Here is a 26,404-nt window from a genome sequence, read left to right as displayed (position 1 = left end):
GGCTGCTTCCTGAGCTCAGGGGGTGCCCATGTCCTGCCAGAGCCCGGCCCTCATCATGGCCCAGTGGGTGCTCCCGGCCACACACCAGCCGCCCCCTTGTCCCGCCTCTCACGGGATGGCCTCGGCCGGCGGCAGGGATCAGCGTGCCCCCGGAGGGTGAGCACCGTGGGTACGTTCTCCTTACACAATGTGCCTTAGAACCCGAGCACGGAGGAGGCAGGTGCTGCAGACAGAGCCCAGCCCCCACCCTGCTCACGCAGAAAAGAGCCTCACGTTTGAAGTCATTCTGAAAGGAAAGCGTTTGAGACGAGTCTCTGGACACAGAAACAGTGCAAAGAAGAGCTTCGTTGTGTGGACAAGGGAGGCAGATGGCCGGGTGGGCGGGCTCCAGCCTGCCATCGGGGCTGTGAGGGCGAGGGAGACAAGGGGAAGGTGCTGGCTAAGACTCCAAAGCCAACTTGTGAAAATTGGTGGTTTTTTAATAGCATCACAACGGAAAGTGTGATCACTATAGTGGTAAAGAAAAATCATCGTCTGTATATCTGAGGAAAATAGACCTCACATCACTGATCTATGTGTTTTGGTGAAAACCATTATCTGTCACCATTTCCATGCCACCCAATTATTCTTTTTTTTTTTTTTTTTAACATTTTAAAGATTTTCTTTTATAAGTGATCTCTGCACATAACATGGGGCCTGAGATCAAAAGTCACATGTTCCACCGACAGAGTCAGCCAGGCACCCTTTTTTCACCTGATTCTTCTTTACCCTTATGTTGTACAGTCTTAAAAATACACTCTCAATATTATTTCTACCAAAAAAAAAAAAAAGTGCCTTAGAAGTAAGACTTCCGCAGTGACACCTGTTTACGGTGATGAAGGAAAATGCCATCTTGTCTCAGCCTGTGCCCATCCCGGCCTCTTCAGCCCTTAGGGGCGGCTTCCTGGCAAAAGAAGGTGGGAGAGAGGGAGGGAGGGAGGGCGAGCGCTGGGCACCGGGCGCCTGACACCTGACCCCCAGTCGGGATGGGACTCTTCTCTGGGACTGAGGACGGACCAGTGAGGTTGGAGACCCAGACCTGCAGAGTTAGCCCTGTGTGGTCCCCATTCCTTTCATGTCGATGCCTTTGGGTCTCTCCCTATTATGCACCCCTTAAAAAATCGTTTTGCTGACCAGGGCCCAGGTATGTTGTAATTTCAACTGATCACAAGCAGACAGCACAGAACTTTCTAGAAACACTGCAGGGGATGGTGAGCACTGTCCTCCCCAAGACAGGGGTCTGTCTGGATGCAGGGATGGCTCCTCCCTGGGACGAAGGGGACCAGGGCTGCCGGTCAGCACGGCCAGAGGCTCCCTGTGGCCATGTGCCTTTCACGGGGCCAACGGCTCCAGGAAAGGGAGTAGAGTGTCATGTCTTTGTTTTTATGTTTAGACCATGGGGATCAGCCAAGCTAGTCTCTGTTGGTCTTTGCATACATGTATCCACGATCTGAAAAACAAAACGAGCTTCCCGAGGCACCAGAAATATGCACATGGAGCCACCATTTGATGATGTTGGAGTTGGGTTGGAGGAGACGCTGGATGGGGTCCAGAGTAGCTGGGACATCTGCCTACACGTGGCCCCATTTCACTCATGTTCCCATGGGACTGGCCTTGAATTCTGATCAGCTGGCATTCAAGTAACGTCAGAACGTTAATTTTGGTCTTACTCGTCTGAATGATTTCCGCAAATGAGCACCAGCTTTGGAACAGACCCAGAAGCTGTGGGCATTGCTGCCCCGGTTTCCTCCTGCAGACTCCTTCCCTGGCTGGGGGTCCCTGTCCTGGCCACGCTTTTCTCCCACTGAGCTCTGGCAGGAAGTGCTTCCTCTGTAGTGAATGCAGCTGGACTGGGCTTCTAGAATATTCCACCTGTCCTGGTCATTCATCTCTGAGCCATTTACACACACCACGTGTTCTGTTTGGAAGGCTCACTCCTGTGCGGTTTTTCCAAACTCCCCCCACAGCCTGATCCGCGTGTCATTTGCTCAGAGCTAATTGCCCTGGGCTGCCAGACCACCGGCATCTCCGTGCACTGTGTCTGTCTTTGGGAAGGTTATTGTCAGTGAGTCCGGGCTTTTCTCGAGTTCCTGACTGCGTTTGTGTATTTTTAATTGGCGGATTCTGGCATAGATATTAAGAGAACAAGCCTTCAGAGGACCTGCTGAAATCAGTCCCTTCTGACCTACCTTTATTGTATAACTAATGAAATTTTTCGTCATCAAGAAGTGTGTCAAATCCTCCTATGGCGTGTGACTCAGCAGCCACCATGTTCAGGAAACATTAGACGTTGCTTTCTGCTCCTGCGTTTCTTCCAAACCCCGACACGACTCGTATACATCTTGCACACTCTTCCACAGATGGAATTAGCTCAATTGTTCCAATAATTCAGGTCTAGATGATACTTTTCCCAAAACTCCCTGGGAAAAGAAATACGTCCCAGTGACAGCCTTTCAAATTACTAAAATATTTTACATGACCTGGTGAACAGTTTCAAGTGCCTTGTTATTTACTACTTAATGGGATGCGCCCATGACATGTGACCCTGCATCTTCCCCGGGACTGGGAAGTGGGAAAGTGATTGTGTCTCCCTGTTTTGCCGTTTTGTGCAGTGTCTACGGGTTTTGCCGGTTTCTGGTTGAGTGGTCTTCTCTAAGTTCAGACTGCTTTTCACATGTGCGGTCTATTTTAAGAACTTAGGATTTATGTCAGGTAATTGAACGGTACTATCTCAAGGATCCAGCGAATGTGAGTCATATAGTTTAAACATCAGAATGAAATGATCCACAAGACGCATTAGAGAAGAAATTGTCAACGATATGTGTGGCTTTTAGCGGTGCCTGATTTTACCAGTTGATGGGCTGGGGGTTCCTCCTCACTAATGGCTTCCTGGAGCACGAAAGGGTGGCCTTGCTCCTTCAGTTACCACTGGCCCCACAGCTGTGGCGCAGATTTTTTATCCTGTGGGTGACCAAAAGAAATCTCTTGGCTTGGAGTATTGCTTATTTCTAAGTTTGTAACTTTTGTAGTTTGTAAGTTTGGGGATGCCCAGTTGATGGCTTTGGGTAGAAGGGGTAAAGTTGGCCTCATCCCATAAAAAAGTCGCATCAATAGGGCGCTTTCTTGGGGTCGTGAGCAGCGTGGGCTGGAGACCTAAGAGAACATTGAATCGGCAGGAAGTGCCCGGTCCTTTTTCTGTTTGCCCCAAGTACGTCCCGCATATTTTCTCTTGGTAAACCAGTGTGGCCAAGGCACGCCCCAAGCAGGGCCTCTGGACAAGGCTGGGTCTTGAAGGATCTTTGGGGTCACCTGAGGAGGTATCCCCATCCTCCGTGTCCACACATGATCCCGAGGTGCCCCGCACAGAGCTGTGAGGTTATGATCTGTCTTCCTGGAGTTCTACACCCCACCTGGGGGCAATCTAGGGCTGGGACAATCCATCTAGTACGAAAAAAACATTAGCATCCAAAAGACAAGCCTAATATAAAGTGTGGAGGTGTTGCAGACACTGCCCCTGACACTGTTCCCCAGTCAAGCCCGTATCCAGACAGAGCCAACTGTGGAAGGTGGAAGGAAACCCTCTTACCGCAGTCAGAAAGCCGTTGATCTCCGGCGCACAAGCAAACGATTATCAGTAAGTGTGGGCAGCGGCGGGGGCATCACGCCACAGAGACAACCAGGAGCCAAGCTCTTTCCTTTCTACATACCGGGTTTCTCGAATCCCACAGAGGTTAGCTGTTGAGAAAGTGAGAGCATCGCCTCTTTGAAATGCCATCAGATAATGCTAGAAAATAGGTGGGCTTAAAAATAAAGTTGCTATAAAACTGTATCTTTAATTGGCCCTGATAGAACGAGAATGATCCGCATTCCAGGGTCAGGGTGGGAGTCTCACGTTCTTCTCCAGGAGACTCCGTAAGATAGGACAGTGTGTCGTCTTTCTGTGGTCTTTGACGAGCATGGAAAACAAACGATTAACGCCCACTGCCCTTCTGCTACTCCCCGTACATAATTCATGATTTCAGCTGATCAGTGGGGTCTGTATAGAAACCTGTGCCACAGGTCACTAGAGCGTCACACACAGGTTACCTTGTGACAGCTGCCTTTGGGATGGAGTGATCAGTTGTGCTGGGATTTCACTGTCTTTTTGAACTGGAACACACATATTCCTGCCATTTATTTTCTCTTCAAAAAGAATTATAAACCTCTGTGTTTTTGAAGGGGTGACCAGATACCAGCATTGGTAAGGAGACCCGTGTTGCACGCCAGCTGCACGCAGACGCGGTGGGCGCTGCCCCTTGCCTTGGGGTGAACAGGCAGACTTCTGCTGTCACCCGTCACGCAAGGGTCTCCCATGGAGAGATCTGAAATCCGGCCTGCAGGAGGCCAGGCCAAGTCAACCGGAGCCCTCACCCCCCCCCCCCAAAGTTCCCCCGTTGGCTCTTCGTCAGAACTCTCAGCCTACCTTTTCTTCCTGGGACTCTGGTTTGCCATCACTTACCTTTGCGTGGGAGGGCTGGCCAGGGGTCTCTGGGGACCTCTAGTGCTGCAGCAGGTGCCTGAACTCTGAGATAAAACTGTGATGTCTATGATCAGTCTGTCTTCCCTCACATGGGGGAGGGACTGCTGGAAAATTTTCTTCCACGAGGGGTCCATTCATGCCGTCGAGAGCACACCCACATGCAGGGTGCACAGGAGACCCTGGGGACCTTCCCGGCCTGCCGTGACCTCCTAAGGCCAACGTGGCACCCGCCCACAGGCAGGCCAGCAGAGAGAAGCTAGGTTCTGGCCCATGCATCCGTCAAATGCTAAGCACCTGCTGTATGTGCTGCACTGTGTGCCTGGGCCCCCGGTGTCCTCCAGGTTGTCCCCGTCTGGGAGCTTCCCATGGCCCCCATCTCTGTGGTGGGATGGACACTTCAGGGACAAGATGAGGCCCACGTCTGTCAAATGGTCATGCATAGGAGGCCTGGGGCCTCCCACGGAAGGCCATGGCTCCTGGAGAGACAGACAGAGCGGATGGATGGACAAACAGGAGGCCATGTTCCCAGATTATAACCAATCCTTGGCTCTCCCCTTCTCTTTCGGGCGTGCGCCGAGCAGATGCCCACCGCACCTGCTGTGTGGGGCCCAGGGACACACAAACACTTGGGTGTCGTTTTCTGTCTCCGGCAGCTCTATCCCAGGAAGACAGGAGTGTTAAGGCCATGCTAGACAGACCCAGCATCCCAGACGCTGCAGCGCGGCACCGCTGGACCAACCGTATTTCCTCCTTGGCTTGGGGCACCCCGGGGCCAGTTGGTTGCAGCAGAAATGTCTCCGTCCCTGGTGCCACCATGTCAGCACTCCCCGCTCTAGCCCTTGATCCCGGAACTTGCCATCCTGTGTCTCTGTGCTGAAGCTGCCGGGTGTACGATAACCACGGCTGAGCTGCAGCCCCCTCCCCTCGGCACAGGGACCGCCTGCCGCCCCTGCACTGGGGCCGGGCACAGTCACCGATTCCGGTCTGTCCCTCCGTGGGCATCTGGCTTCTCCTCGGGCCTCTGCATGACAGAACCACAGCTGTTGTTTGATCTGAGTCCCTGCCCAGGAAGGGAGGGCCCAGCGCGGGTGTGACACGGGCCATCGACACCGGAGCTGTGCCCGTCTGCATTGCCTTCCCTGAGAAAGCATTCAGGGGGTCCCTGCAAGGCCACGCAGACATTGGGTGGTCAGGGAGGCAAGGCGTCAGCTGAGTCTCAAACAATCAGGACTTTGACAGGCTTACCCAGGATGGAGGAGCCCGAGGAGACGTGTGGGGTCTGGGTTCACGCTGGCCTTCTCTCCTTCCACCACGATGAGCCCCGGGGGCCTCCCCGGGACCCCTGTGCAGTGCCCTCTGCCGCCCGCTCCCAAGGGAGCTTAGGACAGGACCGCTCCTGGAGATGGTCTTTGATTTGAGAAGACAGTTTCAATTTCCACCTCTTCCTCAAAATTCCCACTTTCAAACTCTCCGTCTTAAACGGAATCCAGGGAGTTTCCTATCCCCAGACTCCTCTCCATCCTGCTGACCGTGGCGCACCCAGGGTGACTGTCCCTACCGAGAGGTCATCACGGCTACAGCTGCTCCCCAGAAGCCGCTCGAACGAGCGACCAAGCATCAGCAACCTGCATGCGTTGCCTCGATTGCAGTTAGGATGTCCGAAATCACTGCAGCCCTTCGAAGGGGAAATGCGAAATGCGTTTTCTGCCTCAGCAGACGTTGTTGTGCGGCGCGCCCAACGGCCAGTGAGGGGAAGGGGGTGCGGCCTGGAGCCGGGCGCCTCCTGCGACAGTGAGCCTGTCTCCTGCAGCCCTTCCGTCCAGTCGACTTGACCCTTACGGCGGTGTGATGGCAGTGTCACGGCGGGGACACAGAGAGACGTCGCCACGTGCTGGCCCACGTCTCACCTCCCTCTTCTCCAGACTGGCTGTCAAGAATTTGGGCTCCCTCCCTAACCCCGGGAGGTGTACGCGTGTGACAGCCTGAGGCAGCCTTTTCTCTTGTGTCCCGTGAGCAAGAATGTACATGCTGCAGACCTGGGAAAAGTAATGGGTCAGCTCTGCGCCCTCTGACGGTCGTGTCTACCGCGAAGAACGCTCAGCTGGCGGGAGGCAGGGGGAGGTGGCTGGAGCAGCAGCAGGGCGGCGTTTGCCTCTATGGTGACAGACACAGAGCAGGTGCGGCCCAAGAGGATGGTCCGCGATGAGAGCAGGATTGTGTGCAGGGAAAACGCAGGTGAGGTCAACTCAGCAGACCCAGCCCTGAGTTCATCCTTCAACTTTTCAACGGGGCAAAGTTCAGTATAGAAAGGAGAGCAGGACATCCGCCCTCCGGGGCCACATTCCCGGCCTCAGTAACGTCACGGCCAGTGCAGCTCATGTCTGGTCTGTGCCCCCCACTCAGACTATTTGGGAACAAACCCAGGTCTCATATAAATTCCGTTTGGACGTATTTCAGGGCGCAGGACTAACATACCACATTTTTAGAAGATATCCGTAGTCACGCCTGAAAACAAGCAGCAAACAATAATTCCTTACTGTGACCAAATCACCGCCCGGACACTGTTCAAATTCCCTTGATGGTTTTCTTTTTCTCTTACTCTTCGTTTTCGCACCAGCGTCCGAGTCAGGTTTGCTTTCCACACCCTGCTGATCACCTTCCTGAGTCTGTTTTAATCTGCGGTTTTATCCTCTCCTGCTCCAGTTTGGTTTTCTTTATTTGCTTTGAAAGAAATCAGCATTTCCCCCGACCCAAGGTCTGCATCCGTGTCCTCACGTCCATGGGCTCCACCGCCCCTGAGCTTCTGTGCGTGCAGCCACACGTACAGGCCGCCCCAGCTCCGGTCTGGTCCACGTTTGGTAAGAAAACCTTACGGCAGCACTGAGCTCCCTCCGCCAGGAGCCTCAGCATCTCTGGTCACCTGTCTTTTTGTGACATGAGTGGGTGATTTGTGTAGGACTGCCATTTCCATAAGGGTTGTTAAACACCAGTGTGTGAGTCGTCCCATTTTATTTGCACCTGCTGGATTGAACACTTTACAAAGAGCAATGGCCTCATAAACTTTTTGGTTCCCTTAAGTTATAACCCAGATAGAAAACAGGATAAAAGCTGGATTCTTCCCCTTCCAAGCTCATTGTCAAAGCCTTGTGCTGACTTGGTAGTGTCCTGCAAAGGTGATGAACTCACGATGAGTTCCCAGAGTTAAACAGTTGATGTGTTTCCCCCTGTTACGGGTCCTGTCATTTAAAAAACAAGGAGCTTGGTGGGGCGCCTGGGTGGCTCAGTCAGTTAAGTGTCTGACTTCAGCTCAGGTCATGATCTCATGGTTCGTAAGTTCGAGCCTCACGTCAGGCTTTGTGCTGACAGCTTCGGAGCCTGCTTCGGATTCTGTGTCTCCTCCTCTCTCTGCCCCTCCCCTGCTCACGCTCTGTCTCTCTCTCTGTCTCAAAAATAAATAAAGAGGGGCATCTGGCTGGCTCAGTCGGTTAAGTGTCCGACTTCCGCTCAGGTCCTGATCTCGCGGTCTGTGAGTTTGAGCCCCACGTGGGGCTCTGCGCTGACAGCTCGGAGCCCGGAGCCTGCTTCGGGTTCTGTGTCTCCCTCTCTCTCTGCCCCTCCCCTGCTCACGCTCTGTCTCTCTCTCTCTGTCTCAAAAATAAATAAAAATTAAAAACAACAACAACAACAAAGTGCTTGTCCCTGTCTTGGTGATTGTTGCTTGACTGCCCCGGGCATGAGATGTACCTTTTCAAAATGTCGGTGTACATCTTTTTAATACGAGGAGATTTTCTTGAATTTGTGGGGTTTTTTTTTTTAGAATTTGTTCCATTTTATGCTTTGAGCCTCCTTACTGGCCACTCCAAGGACACAAGTAGCTCTTTGCCTTTCTATGTCACTTTCTTTCACATCCTCTTTGTACCTTTCCTGGTTTCTTTAGGTTTTTCCCTCTCGTTCTTATCTGTTAATCTTAAGGCATGTTTGTGCGCCTTCTGGTTTATGCTTCATTTCTAATTTGTTTCCCTTTAATTTGTAATTTCCCGCATCATCCAGCTGTCTTTTCAGATCTTTATTTGGTGCAACAACATTCCCCTTTCCCCCTGAATTATCTACTCTGATATAGGCTGTGATTTTATAACCTCCACCACAGCCTTTGACAAGTGAGCTCATTTTCGGGGCACCTGGGTGGCTCAGTTGGTCGAACATCCGACTCTTGGTTTCGGCTCAGGTCACAATCTCACGGTTCGTGGTTCGAGCCCCGCGTGGGACTCTGCACTGGCAGCTGGTTGGGATTCTCTGTTTCCTCTCTCTCTGCCCCTCCCCGACACGTGCTGTCTCTGTCTTAAAATAAAAAAAAAAAGAAAAGAAAAGTTAGCTCATTTTCAAGTGGTTGGTTACTATTTTCATCAGATTCTTGGCTGACTTCGGGCCTTGCTCCTTCTGTCTGCAGGGGCATCATTGTTCTCTTACTCCTGTACGTGGGGTTGCACGGTGACATTTTTCTGCAGCTCGAGTGAAACGAGAGGGTGCTAGGGAGATGGTCCAAGGCGGCATTCCTGGTCACCGGGCTCTGAAACACTCCCTCTCATTGTCGTGACACGGGGATGTGCCCCTGTGTTTGGAGCCTGTCCACGGTGCCCCCCACTTTCACCCTCCTTTCCCTTTCCTTGGTGTCTCTGTGTAATTCCGATAAGTTCACGCCATTTTCTCTTTGTCCTTGTCCCGGGTTTTAACCTGAGGGACCCTTAGCTCGCAGGCCCGGCCACCATGCTGGCTTCTCTGAAGCCGGAGCCCCTCCAGGTCCAGCCCCACCCCTTCCGGGCAGCCGCTGCCCCGTGGCTGCCTCTCAGCCCCGGGGACACGTCAGGCTCCCTGGGCCTCCGCCACCTCCCTGCTTCCTGGGGCCGTCGCTGATACCCGAGGGCCCGCTGGTGCCTGGGGCCTGGCTGTGCCCACCACAGTGAGAGTTCCCAGGGAAGCCTCTGCCCTACTTGTGAAGATATTGTCTGCGGGCTGTCTTCCGCGGTCCTGACGGCCTGCTGTAGCGTGAGGATTTGGGGACACTGAGAACTTCTCTGCCTTTGCTTTGTTTCACATCAGGAGGTTTTCCTGTGGTTTAAAGCTTCAAATGTCCAAGAGTCTTGTGTCCCGAGGTGTGTGGGATTGGGCTGATGCATTCCTTCCAGTGCTTCCCCAAAGTTCTGTCGTGACTGTTGCAATGCAAGTGACACGGCAGCCTCCGTGGGCCCCGGCCCACGTCCCCCAAGCCGAGGACGCCCCCCACCCCCCGCAAGCCTGGGCGTGCTCAGGATTCAGCACGGGGCCACCAGCCCCATGCAAGGAGGAAACACCTTCTTGAGGGACAGTGAGGACCCATCCGCGGGCCCCCTGTGCTGCCATCGTGTGAGATCAGGTTCTGGGTGCTGAGGCCCTGTGCGTTCCCAGATGAGACCGCACAGGATCCGCCGAGGCGTTTGAGGACCCCCAGCTGCTGGGAATTTGTTCCGATTTCTCCAAGACAAGCACTGAAGCCAGGACAGCATGGCACCTCACGGAGCTGGGTCGTGAAGCGGGACTCTACTCAGAACCTGCCCTTTTGACAACCAGACCGACCCATTTCTGGAGACAGGGGTCTGAGCTCTATGCAGTCCAGAATGGGGCCGTCTGCCATGAGCCAGAAAACAGCCTTCAGCCGCTGCTTTCCACGGAGGGGACCTTGGCCTTCGAGCGCAGAGATGGCCTTTAGGCTGACAAGTAAGTCTGCAGCTGGCACCCCTCGGTCTCTCTGAAGGCCGTGGCCAGCAGAGCATCGTGTGGTAGGAGGTCCTGGCTCATAACTGGCAAATCGTAACTGTGTGCACAGAAAGGGGACGGCTGAGTGGTCAGCCCGCCACGGAGGGGTTGGCCTCGGCAGAGCCGGGGTGCCTGTGCTGGTCCCCAGCCCCACACCCCCCTGAAGGTGTCATCAGGGCCAGAAGGTGGGGCCGGGCGAGGAGACACACAGAGGTTTGCCAGGGGGTCCGCGGTCAGTCAGGCAGAGCAGGGCAGCGCTGAAAACCCGAGGTCCCAGGCCCGGCCTGGAGCCTGAGTCCTGCTCCTCCGGGCGCACCTTGTGTCCCTATCAGCCTTGAACCTCACCTCTGTGTGCAGGCAGGGACAGCCACATCCCTGTGCTCCCACAGCTCCTCACTCCATCCTGCCCGGGACTGGTGCTGAGGCCCCGCAGCCAGGATCCTGCCCATGGCTGCGTTTCATCCGGGAGAGGCGCCCTGCTCGAGGCCACTGCTGGATCCCGACCATCCGCATACAAAGGGCATTGCTGGAAGAGCCGGCACCCCTGCACCCTCCCACCCCGTCAAGGGACCTGGAGCCCACCCTGATCGATGCGCCAGTCTTCTGACAGTGGCCAGGGGCATGCTACCGCGCTCTGTGTCAGGGCTAAAGACCAGAGAATACGCATCTTTCAAAGTTCGCCTCATCTGAAGACTATTTGTTACAACCACACAACATAATGTTTGAGGCCCCACAAGGCAGAGGTTCACAGAGACTTTGATTCTTGCAGAATTTCGTATTGTGTCTGACACCAGAGTTACAGGCTGGCAGTATTTTGATGATGAATTCCCAGCCTTCTTTGCCAGGAGAAAGAACAAGTTCTCCCCTTCTATTAAATCAAATAAAAGATGAGACATCATCCAGCCACATAGAGGACTGGATCCCAGTCTTCGGAGGGTTGGTGTGTGTGGTCAGAGGCTGCCAGAGACAATGAAAGTGAAGAATCATCGTTACTGTTATCACCACTATCACGTGGCACCATCCTCATCATAGCCATCACCACTATCACCACCACCATCGTCATCACCACCGTGCTCATCATCACCACCACCATCACCACCACCACCACCACCACCATCACCACCACCACCATCACCACCACCACCATCATCACCACCATCACCACCACCACCATCACCACCATCACCACCACCACCATCACCACCATCACCACCACCATCACCACCATCACCACCACCATCGTCATCACCACCATCCTCATCATCACCATCATCACCACCACCATCACCACCATCATCATCATCATCACCATCACCACCACCATCACCACCACCACCATCACCACCATCACCACCACCACCATCATCACCACCATCACCACCACCACCATCATCATCACCATCACCACCACCATCACCATCACCACCACCACCATCACCACCATCACCACCACCACCATCACCACCACCATCACCACCACCATCACCACCACCACCATCATCATCACCATCACCACCACCATCACCACCATCACCACCACCATCATCATCATCACCATCATCACCACCACCATCATCACCACCACCATCATTATCATCACAACCACCATCACCACCACCATCATCATCACCACCATCACCACCACTATCATCATCATCACCACCATCGCCACCACCATCAGCAGCAGCAGCATCAGTACTATGTATAGAGCAGCCATTGTGCTAACTACTTTTCAGGCATCATCTCAGTTTTCCCATCTGTGGAGTGAGGATGATAACCATGTCGCCCTGTAGCACTGGGATTGAATGAAGTGATGTAGGCAAAGTAGGAGGATAAGGTTTTACACACAGAATGTCAACAAATATCAGGTATTCATATTACTGCATTTAATTCTTACAACAGATCTTAAGAGTCAAGTACTATTATAATTCCAATTTTACAGATGAAAAAAAAAAAGAAAATGATGATGCTTGTCTGAAAATACACAGCATGTTTGGATGAAAGTCCAAGTTCAAAGACAAGTCTGTTGAGATCAAACCATTAATGCCCAACAAACGCTCTGCCTCCTGTGTCATCCCTACAGTGTAGATCTGCCCTCCTCCTCTTTCTCTTCCTGTCCTTCCCTTTCCCCTTCTTCTCTTTTGCCTCCTCTTCCCCTCACCCATTCCTCCCCCTCCCTTCCCTCTCCCCTTCCTCCTCTTCCCCCTTTTCTTCTCCTTCTTCCTCTTCCCCTTCTTCTTCTTCTTCTCTGTTTTCTTCCCCTCCTCCTTCTCCTCCTCTTCCTCCGTGTTCCTCCCCTTTTGAGGACAAGGACTATGAAGCTTGAAGAGGCTAATGAATATCCAGAAGACAGTTACCGTGAGCCACGGAAGGGTTCTAGTCTTGCCTGGGTCCTGAAGCGTTGCTCTCAGCCACTTTACATGGCACAGAGCGGTGGATACCAAACCACAGGACATTTACAAAACAACCTTGTTTTATGAATTCCTTTGACAACTCTTCTCAGAGAGAACAGCCATGCATTCAAGAAGGCTTACACAAATGTGTTAATTACATCCAGACAAATTTGAGAGGAAACGCTCAGAAGGGCACCATTCTGTGGCTGTAAGAAAGACGTCTAAAGACCACAACACCTGTCCCCTTTAGGAAGTGAGACCTGAGGCTCTCCTGCATTTAACGCGTCTCCTAGGAAATCACAGGGAACAAACTCAACCACAGAATCTAAGTCAGCAGTTTAGCCACTGCCTTCTGGGCACCCAGCACGTGCCTAGGGCTGGAGAAGAAGACATGAACAAGCCCTCATGCTGCATGCAGGGACGTGCCTGGCAGCCAGAGAGGCAGGTCCCCAGGTGGCTCCGACGAAAGCATCGTGTGTCCGGGCCACCTGCTGCAGGAACCCCACACCTGCGAGTGCAGAGGAGAGAGCGGCTCAGTCACTCAGGGTAAGGTATGGCGTGCAGGCCAGGTGACCAGATGGAAACCAAGCCAGGCCTGTGAGCGGACAAGGGGCAGGAAGAGCAGATGTCAGGATGAAGCGTCACGGCGAAGGCACAGAGGTGAGACAGCCATGAAGACAGGAGGCAGGTGGACTGATTGGCAGCCTGAGGAGCTGAGAAAGCACGTGGCTCTTCTGTGGTGATGCCACCAAGAGGCTCACAGGGGACACCTGCGTGGGCTGTGGGCAAACAGAGGCATGTCCTGGAGAAGCTGAGACCTCTCTGCACAAACCAACGTGAATGTTTTAGAAAAAAAGCCATGACCCAGGCGGTCTCCATCCCTGGGAGAGTGAGGTTGGTGCGGTGCTTCCTGGGTTGGGGGGCATGTCGGAACCCCACTTCACACACAGGGAGACCTCGGGCCCCCGATTTCCAGCCTGTTGCTTCTCGCGTTGAGAAAACCTGGACCGTCCTGGAGGGTGTGGCACTTTCCTGCCCAGTGAGAATGGACCTGGTTATGGGTTTAATCGTGTCCCCCGCCCCATTCATACGTTGGAGTCCTAGCCCCAGAACCTCAGAATGGGGCCTTATTTGGAAATAGGGTCGTTGCAGATGTAATTAGTTAGGATGAGGTCATTAAAGTGGGCCCTAATCAAATGACTGGTGTCCTTAAAAATGGGGGCCATTTGGACATGAATGCACATGGGGGAACGCCATGGGACCACGAGGGCAGAGACCTGTTGGATGCCTCTACGGGCCAGGGGACACCAGGTATAGCTGGTGAGCCACCAAGCCAGGAGGGACTGGGGACAGAATCTCTCGACCTCTGAAAGGCACCCATCGGTGATCCTGGCTGAGTGCTGCATGGTTGGGGGGGTGGGGGGTCTGCCATGAATGACCCAGGAGCCCAGGAGCCATGCGGCCTGCCCTGGCCACCGGGGGTGACACAGCAGGCCCTCAGGCACACCTGCTGACAGAATAAAAAAACCCAAAAACCTGTGCCTGCCTTCTGAGGGTGATTCTCTGAGAGTCACCTGGTGTCCCACACTCGAGTCTGATCGTAACTGCCCCCAGTCGGCACAGACCCCACAGGTGAAGTCCAAACAAAACTGCCTCCACTCCAGACACCAGCAGACGGGGGGGGTCTCCAGCCTGTCCCCACTTCTGTCTGACTTGGCTGTAAATCCGGGGGTTCTCATAACCTCTCTTCAGGTTTGATGATTTGCTAGAATGATTCACAGAGCTCAGGAGAGCACTCTACTTCAGGTTGTGGTTTTATCATAAAGGGCACAACCCGGGAACAGCCAAACGGTAGAGATGCATAGGGTGAGTTCTGGAAGGGTCCTGGGCCTCTGTCCCTGTGGATTTTGGGTGCACCTCCTTCCTGGGACACCGGCCCACCAGCCAGGAGGCTCCTCCAAACCCACTGGTGTTGGTATATAGGCAGGACGGATTGAATCACTGGCCTTGTGACCGAACTCGACTTCCAGCCCCCTCCCTTCCTGAGGGTTCCAGCCCTCTTTTCACGTGCTGGTGTTTCCAGTGGGCCTGGCCCTCCCTTGAACCTGTCTGAGGGCACACCCCGAATCACCATGTCTTGTAACCTCAGGGATGGCCAAAACGGGCTCCTTAACAAGGACACCCCAGTCACTCAGGAAATTCACAAAGAAAGCAGGGACAAAGACCAGACACAGTCGTTATTACCTGATGGAACCACCCCTGTCAGCTCATCGCCCGGCCAGCCGGCCCTCGGCAGAGTGTGGCACCAAGTGGTCACCGGTTGCAGACGATGGTGGTAAAGCAGAAATACCATCCAAGCTACCCTCCCCCTGGGAAGCGGACCCAAGGACAAGGAGGGAGGGAGAGGTGGTTTAAATGAAACCAAGGTCACTTGAGACGGGCCACCAGCACCTCGGAGAGCACTGCAGGCTGGCCGTCTCCTGCAGGGACCCCAGTGGTGGCCGTGGCCGTGGCACGTGCAGACACAATGCTGCCAGGACACTGCTCCCGCCGTGGCCGCCCCCCTGCCCGTCGCCCACCTGGGAGAACGCAGGGTCGCCTCGGGGCGGGGCTGGTGGGTCCCTCCAGAGGCCACTGCCCTGGGCACTTCCTGCTGCACGTTTTATGACCATCTGGATGAAGATGTGGGAAGCCTCTTACCAAATTTATAGTCAAAACCAGGAGGCAGAGCTAATCTATGGAAGAATCCAGATGCTGGACTATTTCACCAGGACTAAGCGAGCAGGATCCCATTTGCATCACAGAATGGAGGTGCTTTGAGGCGTGTCAAGATCGTCTTGTCCAAACCACCTGGTTTTACCAAAACGAGGTCCAGAGAACTTCCATAATTTGCCCAAGAGTTTGCAACAAGCCGTCCCCACGGAGGCTCAGAAGCACGTTGAATTCTGCACATCCACGTGTGGCTTCTTCTCCGGAACCGGGCGTCGGCCTTCACCTCCCTTCTGCTCCAGTGCTGCCGTCGGCGCGGCGTTACGGCGAATGCCTTCTATTTGTGCACAGCCTCTCGCGTGATGGTGTTAGAAGGGGGAGGGGAGGGGAGAGGGGAGGGGGGCGGGTGCTCGGAGGGGTTCACAGGTTATCTCACGGATCCTCACAGCTCGGTGAGGTGAGCACTGTCATCGCCCCACATGAGGACCCTGAGGTGTGCGGACCTCAGTCCGTCGGTGCAAACCGAGGTTTGGCCTTTGATGGGTCCAGCCCCACGTGAGCTTCCCCGTGGGGTGGCAGAATGATGGCACGCTGGCGAATGGACACTGGGGTCAACAGCGGGTGCCTCAGACGCGCTGAGCACCATGCCCCCCAGCGCGCACCTGCTACGGTGACGGTGCCACCTCCGGGCCTCCTCCCCTCCTCTCCTGGAGAGAGGCGCGTCTGCAAGTCCGAGGTGGCCTCTGGGCACACAGCAGATGTGCAAAGTCCCGCGACCTGAGCTCCCTCAGCCTCAGATGAGCTCATTAAAGGTTGTCATCCACAAAAAGGAAACCGTGACCAGACGTGCCGCGTCTAGAATCTGGTTGCACGGAGCATGCGTCTGGTGAGTTTTACCAAATAGCCTGCTTCCCTGTGCACATGGGCGAGGTCGGCAAACCCTGTCGCTACAGACTTAGCGGCCGGGTGGACGCCACTCGTGCTCACGTACGCAGGCCATTAGCGGTTCAGCTGGACAAGCTCAGTAGCAGTCAGAGGGCAGAGGGAGCCAGGAGCCAGGGAGCTGCCCCTCAGAGTGAAGGGACCCCAGCACCGCGGCCCAGACTTGGGGACCCCTGCTCTGCGGGAAAGGCTGGGCAGGACCAGGCCCTTCTCAACCTATGCACTTGACCTGGAAGATGTCCCACAGCAGGGTGTCGACCTGGCGAGGGGTCTGCCATGCGGCAAAACTCTTTCTGGATGAGAGGCCTTTCCCACCCACCCGGCCAGCAGGACCTGTGGGCACCAATTACCATGTCCTTGGGGTTTCTGCCTCTTGTCCCTGGTGATTTGGCCTGAAGCTAGTTGTATCCCAAGTACTAGAGTTTGCTTTTTGGTAAAGGTACAACACTCATTCAGCCATGAGACTATTAAAAATATATTTAGCAAGTTTGCATTACTTTTGACCGATTCTAATTGAACCGATAGCTTCACAATATGGAAGGCACCCAGCACCTCTGAACAAAGTATTGTGTTGAGTGAGCAGTAAAATGTGATCATTGCTGGGCTTACAACGTTCCTATTAATCTTGTTTCAAGTTACAATACGTGTCTTGTTTCCACACTTCTATTTTTAATGAAAATTTATTACAAAGAACTCCTAATTATACCCTTTGGATTATGATACAATTGCAAATCCACTGGTAATTTGCTTTTTCTTGAAATTCCACATAATCACATAAGCAGCAAAGAATGTAAGTTCTCCTGAAATAGTTGGTCTATAAATAAGATTCCCTAATGGGCTGAGCCAATGTTTTTTCTTTTTTTTCCCTTCACACATTTTGTATTAGGTTGGATTAAGCCATAGCGCAACCCTGGTGAGTGTTAGACATAGAACATTGTATATTCTCGGCACATCCTGAAGCCGGTAACTAACGGATTTCTGCGGTATCTTGGATAGACAGTGATGGAAAAAGCAGGTGTCAGGAGGCAGGGACCACCTTGGTCCCGGCCACTAAGTGATGGTATGACCTTCAGTGGGCCTGCCCCCCTCCTCCCCAAACACGTGGATGGTGGATATTTGCCGGACAAGCCCTCGCGGGCATCTGTCCTGTGCGAGGCAGGGCATTTAGCAGCGCGTCCGGCCTCTATATCTCCAGGTGCCAGCAGCGCCTCCCCGGCAGTGATAACCACCAATGTCTCTAGGCACCGCTGGGTGTCCCCCAGGAGCGCAGTCCCCTTGGGGGGGCACCATGCCACACCTGTGTCAGGAAGCCCCTCCCTGTATCTGGCGTAAGTGACTCTCACTGACTAACTCCCAGGGAAAGGCTGGGTTTGCAAAGAAGCAGGGACGTGCCATGCTCTTGAGGGGCACATCCTCTGCTCTGACGTCTCCATGTCGGTGCTGGTGGGCCCGTAGGAGGTGCTGAGTCCAGGCGCCTCCCAGGGGACTTCTCTTTACAGTCGCTGGTCTAACCTGACCAAAGCGCATCAGAAGTGAAGGTTCTCTGAACCAGGGGGTCTCGGGACACAATGGATTTGCACCCGTCCTTGCGGGAGTCACTGGCCGTGGGACCTGACTGTGGGGAAGCATGGGGCAGGGTGGGCCAGAAGGAGGCCCGGCAGAGGGTTCCGGGGGGTCAGAGCGCGTGGCTCTCCAGGCCGGGGCAGGGGGAGAACACGCCTCAGGGCAGAGCCCAGGCTGTGAGGCGGGGCAGGCGCGGCGGCTGGACGGGCTTGTTCCCATCGGGGAACAGAGGGTGAGAGGGGCATCGCGAGAGAGCCATGTCTGCTGTTCCCTGAACATCTTGCAGCAACGAATGCTCAGGTGTTTGGGAAGCAGGTTCCCAAATGCTGCTGGAATGAGTTGTGGACCCGAGAGCACCATCGAGCGGCCGGGTGTGTAACAGAAGGCAGGTGCCAGGTTGGTGCTTCGCGAGAGTGGGCTCTTTCTTTCCTCTCAGCCGCCAGCCTGGTAAAGGTGGCTTGTTGGATCCCCTGGTGCCCGCCGGGCCCTGGCTTGTGCCCTCTGCGTCTGGGCGGTGGCTGTGGGCCGGGGGGAACCGGAGGGAGGGAACAGCTCCAGGGCTTGCGGGTCCCACTCTGCACCGATCGCTGCGCAGACTGCCTGGGGTGGGGGTTGAGTTCCCCCTGTTGTCACTGAAATCTCCCTGTCGGGCTAGACCCCGGCACGGCGTTTTCTGTACGCAGAGTGTCGACGGATTGGTCTCCGGTAATTGTCTTCCTGCATTTGTCCAAAAGGAAGGTCTTCCCTGAAACGAAACAAACCCAAACAACAGGAAGAGAGCCAGGTGTGGGCTCCCGTGGTTTGTCAGATGGAAAGGCTTCTTCACCTCCTCTGACGGCCGGGTCTAGGCAGTGAAACGGTGACTCTGGGCTTCCTCCCACCTTGTGGGCCCTCGCACGCACCCACCGCTGCCTTTGCTCCCTGCCGGCGCCCCTGGGGTCAGGGTCTCAGCCTCAGCTCTGCCCCAAACGCAACAAAGCAGTCTTCGCCCCAGAGCAAAAATCGCCACCTTTGCTGGGCTGCCTGCACCAGGCTTTGAAAGGTTCTCAGAGTGTCTGCTTCTTAAAGAGTTTCCTGGGGGACTTTTAGGGGTTGGCAGGTGGGTCTCCGAGGGCACGGCTAACTGTCTGTGTCTCGTGCCCTAAAGGACAGAAGGCCACGCGAGTCCTGGGCCAGAGGAGGCAGAAGGAGCGGACAAGGACACCAAGACGCCACCTCCCCAGATCCTGCTGCCGTTGGAGGAGCGGGTGACCCACTTCCGAGATATGCTCCTGGAGCGAGGGGTAAGGAACCGCTTCGGAGACGTGCTCCTGGAGCGAGGGGGCGGGTCCCGAATGCAGATTACGGCTCCCCTCGGAAGCCAGTCAGCGAGCCGTCTCCCCCGCAGCCCGAGGGATGCTTTTCCTCCTGCGCTGAGTGCAGGGCATCGGGCCGAGTGAAATTCAGGTGCCAAAAGACTTGAGGCTGAAGCGACATGAAAAGGGGCCCCTGCTTCTGGTCTTGAGGGCTGTGGTTGTCGCCCGGCCCCCTCCCCGCCGCTCATGCCGGCCCCGGAGAGGCGGGCGGGGGACGGGCACTGGCGTTGTGTACGGACAGCACCTGTGTTGGTAAGCTTCCTGCTGCAGCCCGGCCAGGTCCCGGGGTCCGTGCCCCCCAGAGGGGCGTCCCCTGTTCTAACTTGGACAAGCCGGGATTGTCACGCCTGTGGGTCCGTTCAACTATTTTTAGTAGAATGAGGATGTCTTCATTATAGTTGACTTGTGAACCTTGTTTTGAATTTAAGAGAGAAACATTTTAGAACCAGATCTCCTTCCAATGACTTTTATGTCCAGCTTTGGCTCTTGGGTATAAAATGAGTCAGCTCTAATAGCCCAGTTGGGCTTCTTCACAAAATGAGGCTGAACGCGGTACCGGGGGCCCTGTGTGGTGGTGACGATCACAGACACTCTGGTGGCCTTGGGAGGCCTGGCAGAGGGAGCAGATTCCCTCCCTGGTCGATCGCTGTCCCCAGGCCGCCTCCTGGGCCGGCCCTCCCAACAGCAGGTGCCGCGGGCCCTGAGGCCGGGTGTCGGGAGACCCCACCTCCCCCGGAGCGGGAGGTCGAGCAGGGCTCCCCAGAGTCAGGCTGGCATGAGGCCCTGGCGATGCAGGGCGACTGGGGCGTGTCAGCTTTAAGTGTTACAGGTAGGAGGGAGGTGGTCCACAGCGGGGGCCTCTCTTCCTTCGCACCATGGGTTTTAACGTCTGCATGGCTTCATCGGTCTTGTCATTCACTTACAAATGAAATACAGCCCTTGGCCGTGAGGGCCTGGAGGGAGAAGTCGCCTCATGAAGTCAAAACCGCGGTGGGGTGTGCGAAGCCCAAACTGGCACGGATGCGAGGTGACACGGCCGTGCCGGGAGGGGCGCTGGGGGCACAGGCCCATGGGGGCCGGCCTGTGTGCGCTGATGGCGATGGGTTACTTGAACAGACGCGATGTTCAAACCTGCATGTGTTGGGCTGAAATTTTATCTTCAAAAGGACGTCAGTTCCTGCCTCCCCACGCAAACAATTGTTTCAAGACGTTGAGACCCTTTGGGGAACAAATCCTGCCATGTGCAGTGGCCCGGGGAGCAGTGGGCCCCCTGCTCCCGCCCGGGCGGCTGCGTATCTCCAACAGGACAGGGAGAGACCCGCTGAGCCGGGACAGCCCTCACTGGGGCCTCGCTCTGCTCTCGGCCTTGTCCTGCACTCTGCTCAGCTGGGCCTGCTGGGGACGTGGGCCTGCGGGCTGCTTCCCCTTCTTCCCGGGGGGGTCCCGGACGCTGCCAACAGAGTGTTTATGCCGTCACTGCCACCCTTGGGGCTGCTCGGGTTGTGACGGTCCGGCTGGCCTCATGGCCCAGTGTCACCACCCTGCCCTGTCTCTGCCATGCCCTGCCCGCCTTCTGCTCTCGCCTCAGGTCCCCTGCCCTGCCGCCCGTCCCCTGGCTAACACAGGATGCCAAATGACTGTCCTGTGTCCCTTCCACATTGTCCAAGCTGCCGTGAGAGGCCTCAGCTCCTGAGGGTCGGGACTGCCTGGTGCTCCCTTGGGTCCCCAGGGCCTGGTGTGCAGCAGGCGCTCAACAACCTCCCGAGATTCCCTCAGTGTCCACGTGGACGCCATCTGGGACTGGGCTGTGGTGTTGCCGCACATGCCCCCTGACCCGCTGGTCCTGGAGCCCGCCCGCCGAGCCCGTGACGAAGGGGCTTATCTCCGAAGCACCTGTCATTCCCCGTTCTGTTCTCTCCACGAGCATGGCCACCAGGCGTCTGCAGGACAGGTCTCGGCATCACTCGGGAGACGTGATAAAGCATACTCCTCCCCCTACACAATCGCCAGAATTAGCTGCTTCTGCTCTGGAGAGCCATAGGCGTGGACGCTCCTGAGGTTTGTCTCTAGTCTCATTAGGCGTTGATCAACACGCGGGTGGCTGTCTGCCCTTGTCACGCACAGAAATATATGTAATTCTTAGTGTCTGGATCGACCTGGCCAGTCTGTTCCTGTTGACCCAGCCAGCAGGAGACGTGACCCCTCTTCCCTGAGACGTGATGGCATTAGGAGCCTTTGAGAAATGGAGGCAGGAACGTATTTTATCTCGTCTGCACGTCCCCCTCTTTGTTTGGGAAACCAACCAGCCCGGCCTCACCAGCACAGCATCAGACCGACCCCCGGGAGAGCCCAGGGCTGCCTGAGACACCTACCTGTGTTTGCTAAGCCTGCCGGCAGGCCAGGGCTGTGCGGTTTCTTGAATTTATCCCAATGGCTGTGGTCGAGCAGCTTTACTAATGAGATTTTCACTACGCTCTTGCCTCACCGGGTGGGTGATTCCTTTCGGCCCTTGATTCGTAGATTCTTCTGCGTGAGAACCTTGTGTAGGTCGTGTAGATGTGAATCAGCAAAACAACACAGAAATGCCAAGTACCCACCCGGAGTTCTGAGTTTTCCCTGGAAAGAAGAGACCTGGGCGAAGCCTGAACCCCTGTCTTAGGAGGATTTTGCAAGAATCCCACACACAGCTCATGAATAGGAAAGATTAATCTGAATTTACTGCTGATGTCATAAAGCAATGCCACCATTTATGGCTTTTTGACTTTATAAAATATGCCAGCATATTTTATAAGTTACTCAGTGCTCAAGAGAATTTGATAGCTAAGCCCATAAGATTTCCTGTTGCTTGAAAATGAGGCACAGAAAGGTCACTTTTTTCATGGACTGAGTGATTAATAATGTTTTTTATTGCATTTGTACAATGCTTCAGTCCAGAAATTCATGTACTTACGGAACGATGGAGCTAGGTCCTGTGGGTTTCTCGTAGTTTAACAAGGGCATGTTTGGGGTTTTTCCGTGGGGATCACAGATTGGGGAAGGGCCTGTGGCTTTGCGTGTTTGTAGTATGTATCTGACGGCTCAAGGAAGGTTTTATTTTTGTTTTGCTTTACTGTATAAAGCACAGTAGAGCCTTAAAAAAAAAGAAAAAAAAAACTTCAGCGTATGAAGGGGCAGGTCTCGTCGAATAGCAGATTGTTAATGTGATCCCTCCTATTCAGGCAAATGTATTAGAAGCATTTTATTGAGAACATCTTCCTCCTGCAAAGTATCCCTTAGAAGTGGGTACGGCTGGGGCACCTAGCCATAGGACGCTGGGGTTAAGTATCCGACTTCGGCTCGGGTCATGATCTCACAGCTGGTGAGTTCGAGCCCTGCGTCGGGCTCTGTGTCAACAGCTGGGAGCCTGGAGCCTGCTTCAGTTGAATTTGATGAATAAACATTAAAAAAAAAAAAAAGTATGGCTTTCCAAGGGCCTTTGGAGAGTCCCAGATCCTACCTTAGGGACTCCACGGCCCAGACCTGCTGTGCTCTCTGGGGTCCCTGTGTGGGTGACCCTCGGCCAGCTTCCCGGCGGTGAGTGGCCTCAGGGAGACGGGCTGGCATGGTGGCTGACTGTGGAGCTGAGCTCCGTGGAGTTGGGATCCGAGTGTGTTAGAGAGAGGAACTCACAGACCACGTGTTCACACCCACGGGCCACGCCCATCTCTCTCTGCACTGAGTCGCCGTCCACCGTGACAAGGCTGCCGTAAAGTAACAGTACTGGGTGCCTTCTGGCTAACAGGGCGGCGGGGGACGCCTTCTCCCGGCAGCAGAAAGCGCCACCTCGCTTCCTCCCCGTGAGCCGTGTCTGGCGCCCCTTCTCTCAGACACGGACATGGCGTTGCCTCCGGACGCACGCGGGAGGGCTCCGTCATCCTCGTGACCAGCGGCCGACGTAGGCGAGACGGCCCTGGAGGCGACGCGTCTCAGGTACCTGTGTGAGTCCCCGCCTGGACACCTGCGGTGTCTGCTCCTCGTGGACCTATGGCAAGTCCACGAACCCTGCAGGGCACACGTCACACCACTAATAACACACAGTCCTGCTGCACAGTGACGTGTGCATGGAAAGAAAATTTGCCAAAAAGAATATCTAATTCACCCCAAGTCCTATCTGTCCTAAGAGATCATTATTTTCATTCAGATACATTTCTTTCCAGTCTTTTGTTTCTAAAACTAGATTTAAAAATATCAATTTTTAAATGGTTAGAACATAACCAGGACTGACCTGTAGTTGAACATGGTTCAACCAAACATTCTGATGTAGTTGATTTTATGAGGTTTAACCTACTTATACATTTGTGTACTGTTTTTCCTTTTTAAGCATGAAAATTAAAAAAAATTTTTTTTTAACGTTTATTCATTTTTGAGAGACAGAGAGAGACAGAGCATGAGCGGGGAAGGGGCAGAGAGAGAGGGAGACACAGAATCCGAAGCAGGATCCAGGCTCTGAGCCGTCAGCACAAAGCCCGACGTGGGGCTCGAACTCACGAAGCGTGAGCTCATGACCTGAGCCGAAGTCGGACACTCAACCGACTGAGCCACCCAGGTGCCCCAAGCATTAAAAAATTTTTAAATGTTTATTTATTTTTGACAGAGAGAGAGAGACAGAGAGAGAGAGAGACAGAACATGAGCGGGGAGAGGCAGAGAGAAAGAGGGAGACACAGAATCCGAAGCAGGTTCCAGGCCCTGAGCTGTCAGCACAGAGCCCGACGTGGGGCTCGAACTCACGGACCATGCATGCAATCATGACCTGAGCCAAAGTCAGATGTTTAACCAACTGAGCCACCCAGGCACCCCTTTCCAGCATTTTTAAAAAGCATTCATATAATCCTTTGGAAAACACTTGGATGAGGTCATAATATTCAATTTGTCGTCAATTCAGAAATCCTGCATTTTCATTCATTTCTTATATTCTCCAAATTTGCTATTTCAAATAATACTCTGATGATCATATGGACGTGTGTATTTTGTGTGCGGAATTGTTTCCTACGGGCTACGAACATGTGGTCGATATACCGAATTGCTCTGGGAAGAGTAGTTCGGTGGCCACGTCTGAGAGTTCCTGACACGGCGTTTCCCAGCAGCCCCAGCAGCACTGAATAGAAAGAAACGTAAATACCATTTTCTGAATACTATAACTCTTTGCCTGGGGTTTATGTCTTGCCTCGCTCCTGTGCTGTGGTTCCTCTTTCCTGGACTGACGGCCGTGGCCTTTGGCAATCCAGATCTTCAGATACCTGTGGTTAGCGATGAGACCCTGTTCTAATCATGAAGATGCCCTTGGGGAGGGAGGCGGACCACCCCTCTCACTGCCGGAGCAGGATTCCGCCCGTCGCTAAGGTGAAAACAACCCGCACACGTAAATCAAATCGGCGGAGGATGTTGTGCAACGATGGCACAAAATTCTGTTTATCTGTCAAAACAGAAGAAAGAAGCTGAAGTTGCTAAAGCCCCATGAGCACTGGGAGGTGAGGGCGGGAGTCGTGCCCAGAGTTCAGGGGAAGCGGGCAGACCCCTTGCTCACCTCTGGACCCACCTGTAGCTCACCTGGCTCACCTGGGCTCGTGTGGACCGCTCCCATGTCTAGGTTTAGAGGTTGGACATCTCCGTGGATGACTTTGAACCTGGAGGTAACCCCCACGTCCCCGTCCTACGCGGGACAAATCTCAGGCAGCCGTGGGCCTGCTCCACGTGAGTCTTCCGAGGTTGCCGGTGGCCCGCCGTGGTCACCTGCTCATTTGTGCGGCGTCCTTGGCTTTTCTCCTCCCAGCATGCCTGCGGCTGCCCCACAAACACACCGCCTGCACCCAGGCCTCATCCCGGCGACCTACAGGGGTGCCCATGCCTCCCCACCAAGGACGAGCCGAGCTGGGAGCACGCCTGTCCTTCCGGCCTCTCGCGCTGCCTTTAATTGTCAGGAGCTCCGGAAGACACAGCCATGCGTTCCAAGAAATTGGGTAAAGGGGGTAATGGTATCGCTAATTACAGCGAACACTGTATTCGGTATCAGCCTGAGCCTGTGGGATGCAGCGGGAGAGGAGGGAAGAGGGAGGACGGGAACAGGGGTGGAGGGCAGCTATGCAGATTCTCGGAACCAGAACTCGTCCGCATAGACCTGGTGCCACCCGGGTTTGTGGGAGATGGCTGGCAGTGGGGGGGGGGGGGGGCACTGCGGTGCTCAGGAGGAACCGGTCCTGGGAGGGGAGCCATGGGCGGACTGGGTGGGGAGCTGAGCTGGGGCTGGGGGCTCCTGAGTGGATGGACAGAATGGCAGGCACACCCCACGCAGACACAGACTAAACAAGGGGCCACGTCTCCAGCCTCTGGTCCTGGAGGCAGAGGTCAGTGGGCTCAGGCCGGAGGGAGGTTCTTGACCCTTCTCCGGGGGCCACTGGGCCTCTGGTGTGGCTAGACAAACACTACGTCCACCTGCACCCAGTAGTCTTGGGGTGCCTGGGAGACCCCTGCACCTGCTCCCCGCCTCCCTCCATCTGGTGACAGATACCTTCTGCTGCCCCCGATGGACACTTTGGGGAACTTGCCTGAGCCCAGGGGACCAGCGATGGGGCCCTGCCAGGGGCCGGGGAGCACGGCGGGTCCCCGGGGCCCAGCCCAGCCCACTGCTTAGCAGCTGCGAGAACAGGCCGTCACCTCACACGCCTGTGAGGGGTCTCGCTCTCCTGTTTCTCTTTTCTTTGGTTTTTCACGTGACATGAGGAGACGTTACACAGGAGCCTCGCTCACCTCTCGGCACCAAGACAGCGTGTGCAGACAGAAGCCTAAGACAAGAGCCGACTGGCCAGGCAGGTGCGGCCCGTGTCTCGGAGGCCAGGGTCCTTGTCACAGAGCTGGGAGGTGCTTGTGACAGATGCCCTTCTGCGGGGCGTGGAGGCCGTGAAAACCAGAGGGAAAAGCCACCCTACGGATGGACCGTCCACCCTCCAGGCTCCGTTAACACATTTAGGAACGCAGAGGCAGGAAAGAGTAAACACGACGTGTTTGAGAATCAAATTTGGGCAAAACCGTTGGCTTCTGAAATAAGTGCATTTTGTGT

General features: G+C 54.8%; 1 protein-coding gene across 3 annotated transcripts in view; it reads left to right on the top strand.

Moving 5' to 3' along the window:
* TCERG1L (transcription elongation regulator 1 like) overlaps positions 1-26,404 on the top strand; it is a 193,625-nt gene that overhangs the window by 153,141 nt on the left and 14,080 nt on the right. For 2 of the 3 annotated variants that reach the window (XM_027063419.2, XM_053206888.1), the window contains exon 9: positions 19,103-19,238. In XM_027063419.2, coding sequence (XP_026919220.2) covers positions 19,103-19,238 — 136 coding nt within the window. Of the gene's footprint in view, positions 1-19,102; positions 19,239-21,039; positions 23,027-26,404 lie in introns of those variants that run through there. The other variant, XM_053206887.1, reaches the window with a different exon arrangement.

This window comes from Acinonyx jubatus, chromosome D2, assembly GCF_027475565.1.
Source record: "Acinonyx jubatus isolate Ajub_Pintada_27869175 chromosome D2, VMU_Ajub_asm_v1.0, whole genome shotgun sequence".
Lineage (NCBI taxonomy): Eukaryota > Metazoa > Chordata > Mammalia > Carnivora > Felidae > Acinonyx > Acinonyx jubatus.
The sequence above is the reverse complement of the archived record's forward strand: the minus strand, read 5'-3'. Positions and strand labels throughout refer to the sequence as shown.